The 3,938-nt window shown below is 36.7% G+C and overlaps 1 protein-coding gene across 1 annotated transcript; it reads right to left on the bottom strand.

Annotated features, from left to right (window-relative positions):
* Nucleotides 1-1,010: 1,010 nt before the first annotated feature.
* Nucleotides 1,011-3,383, bottom strand: LOC118053743 (dynamin-related protein 4C). The gene has a single exon (XM_035065088.2). The coding sequence runs from the start codon at nucleotides 3,194-3,196 to the stop codon at nucleotides 1,151-1,153; it is 2,046 nt and encodes a 681-aa protein (XP_034920979.1). The 5' UTR covers nucleotides 3,197-3,383; the 3' UTR covers nucleotides 1,011-1,150.
* Between the last annotated feature and the right edge of the window lie 555 nt (nucleotides 3,384-3,938).

The raw sequence follows: 3,938 nt of genomic DNA on the forward strand, positions 1-3,938 counted from the left end.
ATTTGATAACTCTTCAATATTTTTATTTGGTTTTATTTGATATCTCTTCAATTTAGTCCCTCATTGTTTGATAAACCTTTAATTTAGTCCCATATTTTATCCTACCCAATCCCAAAAGAGGCCCAACAAGGGGTAAATTAAGGGCACAAAAATGAAACTTATAGATGACCTAAACTAGGTTAGCTCATTATGTGGTTGTGTCAATGATTGGGCTGTAAATTTAGTAGGTTGACTAGGATCAATATAATACGACATCATATTTTTGTTTCACTCTATAAAAATTTTTTATTTTATTTTATTTTTTAACAGTTTGTTGATTCATATTTTAGCCTAACTAGGTTAGGCAAATGTGAAAATAATAATGACTTGAAAAAACTTTTAAAGCTATATTGGGTTTTGAACATGGCAACCAAGCCACGTTTGGACATGTTTGGTTGAATGGACTATACCGAGTCAACTTCTATTATAGTTAAATTTGAAACCCATGCAAAGAACCACACATAGAACAATATTAGATAAAAAATAAAAACAAAAAAAATATGCTAACAAGTTATTTTGTTTCAAGTCAATTTTCTTATTTTTCTTTTATTAAACATAATGATACATAATTAAATAAAGATGTTAAATAGCATGATGTGTTGCGAGATCATAAATTTTTTACGCATTCCAGTCGTTGTAGATAAATAAATAAATAATTAAAAGAAACTATGCTGACAAATTACTTTGTTTCGATTCAATTTTATTTTTAAATATTTAGGCATCCCGGTTGACAAACTATGCTGATAAATTATTAAATAAAAATGTTAAATAATATATCATGTTGCGAGATGATATATATTTTTTAATCTATATTGGCATCCCGGTTCAATCCTTGTTTATCGTTAATCATACAGTGAGAAATTAATTTTATTGAACACATTCATCACGCATTTAAAGTAATTGAATTGATTTTTGATCCGGCAAGGAGGGTAGCACGGACACCGGAACTAGTGAAAGAAAGCTGCTGGGAATTTGGCAAACCAGAATCATAAATAGAAAACAAGATAGATTGACACAAACTCCTTCGTGCCATCAGTCTTAGAAACAAGAAAAGAAAAGCCAAACGAGCATAGATATGTATAGATAAATAGATAGATAGACAGTACTCAAACTAGACATTTGAAGCAATTTTGTCCATGATGTTTGCCAGGACATTGTTGGACTCCCTCAGCAACTTGATGCTCACATTCAGCTTCTCACGCTTAGCAGCTACCGCTGGAGATTCCTCTAACATTTTTTCTATCGCACCATCATGTCTACCGACAAGCTCCTGGACGATCTCCTCTTCCATTTCCTTGTTCACAAGATTTCGAACACAAAACTGCAAATGCAGAGCCATAAAATCAACCAACCTCCTCAAAACAATTTTCCAGTAAGCAGTCATTCTCATTTTCAAGTCGAAAGCTTGAAGCAAAATATGCTGCTTATACCCCCTGAGACCTGCAATTGGAACCACTCCCAAACCTTCAATCTTGAATGTAGCAACGTACCCATTTTCCAGGACATCACGCGTGAAATCATGCTGTTGAGCCATGAGCTTGTTCCAGTCATTCATGTATTCAGGATTGCTTGTATAATCTGTCAGTTTCTCCATTTGAACAATCTCTGTGACCCAATTTCTAGAATGCTCTTTCATTCTTGCTATGAGACTATGGCCTGCTCGTCGAGTGGATAGCTGAAGCTGGTGGTAGTTTTCCGAGTGATGCATCAAAACAGATATGACCACACCTTCAATGTAAGTCCATACTTTGTCAACAAAGGCAACCGGTATGTGCGATACCTTTTCAACCTTTTTCTGCAGGATAGCAAGGAAGGTGGTGCGGGGAAGGAAATTTGGCAATTCAATCCCTTTGGCTTCCTCCAAAACCTGAATCTCATCCATCAGAAAGTTCCCTGTAAGGTCATTTTCAGAGCACTTATGAAGTTCACCTGAGTATTGGTCGAGCATCTCAACCAATCTGGCAGTGCAATGCATATTTTTATCTTCTAGATACTCATCATACTCTCCTCTCACAATGATCTTGTTTAGCGACTCTTTGGCGGATCCAACAATGCCCATGAAAGTTGTCAGGGCTTCACCAACCGAGGACAAAGTCTTAGGCATCCTGTTCAGTTCCGAGATACTTGCATTCAGCTTCTCATTAATCTTCCTCACTATCTCTGGCAAGCATCTTGCTATAATAGTTGCTTGAATTTGAACCAGTTTTTGAGCCAAAACTGGGATGCCCACCATGGATTTATCAATATTGGATAGAAGAGGATGATTTTCAAACAAGTCAGATTCTTCCTTGCGTGCTTCCTTGTAAGATTCATCACCGATACGATTTCTCACACAGACATAACCCAGACCTATATTCACATCATCAGCCGTAACCTTCTCAAGCAGTCCTTCTGGAGCTCTGTCTGCTTTGGTGACCGCGGCGAGAGTCCTCTCACCATTCTTATCCACTTTCTGTGACATCCTAATAGATTCACAAGTGGTGAAATCAACAGTTGCAGACAGAACATTAAGGATAATACTCTCATCAGGCCTTATGTACTCCATAATGATATCCGCTATCTGCTCATAGATGTTTTCAGGCTGACCGTGGACAGGAACTCTAGTGATTCCAGGGAGATCAACCATTGTAAGGTCCGGAACGCCATTCTTTTTCACTACCAAAGTCAATGGCGTGTTCGATATGCCCTTAGCAGTGCCTGCAATCTCATCAGTGGCAAGACTTATGGCATCGGCCATTTTGGCTTCACTGGTGGGTACTGTTTTGCCATTGTACTCCAAGGAAAGCTCTGGTTCTGGAGCTGTGTGATGTTGCAACCTCATTATGAGAGGTACTCTGGTGCAGATGCCCTGGCCACGAGGGAGGCTGATACCAGCTAGTGATTCAAGAACACTAGATTTCCCTGAAGATTGATCACCAACAACAACAATGGTGGGGAGTTGTATGCCTTCTTTCATGACCTGGAGATGCCTAAGCTTGTCAACCGCATCAAGCAGAGGTCGAATACGTTCATTGAATGATGATACAATGGGGACATGGCTGACTCCCAGCTCTTGATGCTTTTCTTCAGTGATCTGTGGAAGTGATTCCACTTCATTTTCCGAGCTATTCGACATTTCTTCACTCACTGAACCACAACGATTAAGCACTATACTCATTTTGTTGACAGAGAGAAACTTCGCATAATTGCCTTGCTATTTTTTAATTTGTTATGCTTCAAATGAAGAGGGGAAAGTGAGCATTTAGTGAGTCAGGTGGGATGTGAAATAGTGTGGACTCGGGAATCTTTCTTTTTGCGACGACTGAAGATTAGACTTTCTTTTTCCAAAAACGAGAAAGAGATGAGCCGTAATAGCATCTTCCAACCGGAGAGGTAAATGAATAGGCAAAATTAAAAAATGTTTTTTTAGCTTTTGTTTTTTTTAATTAAGAGCATCTCAATACAAAATGTTATTTTGAAAAAGTTAAATTGATAAAATAGATTTTGAATAGTATAATATACTTTTTTTACCATATCGTATTCCAATGGAAAAAACCCATTTGAAGAGCCATTTATATTGGAAAATAGAGAAACAAGTGTTTTATTATTTTTCTACAAGTGATGTTATTTTTTTTTTCCACATGACTATTTTCTGGTTTATTTTTTTAGGAACACTTAATTGTTTTGGTCTTTGAAGAGATATGTAGAGACTTTGTGTGGGAAGGTATTAGAGCAACTCTCCTAAGGGAAATGCCATTGTTTTAAGAGCTAAAAAGAAAATAGCTTTTTTTGAATATGCCTTTTGGATTTGTTTACGGTTTAAGAAAAGCCTTTAATATCCTTATCTTTATGTAAAAAAACTAACTATTCGAAGTTGTAAAAATAATATTTTTATTAATATAATACGATTTATGTAATAT

This window comes from Populus alba, chromosome 9 (assembly GCF_005239225.2).
Source record: "Populus alba chromosome 9, ASM523922v2, whole genome shotgun sequence".
Lineage (NCBI taxonomy): Eukaryota > Viridiplantae > Streptophyta > Magnoliopsida > Malpighiales > Salicaceae > Populus > Populus alba.

What these genes read in the sequence shown, in the direction of transcription:
- LOC118053743 (XM_035065088.2), bottom strand. Translation starts at nt 3,196, where the DNA reads ATGAGTATAGTGCTTAATCGTTGTGGTTCAGTGAGTGAAGAAATGTCG.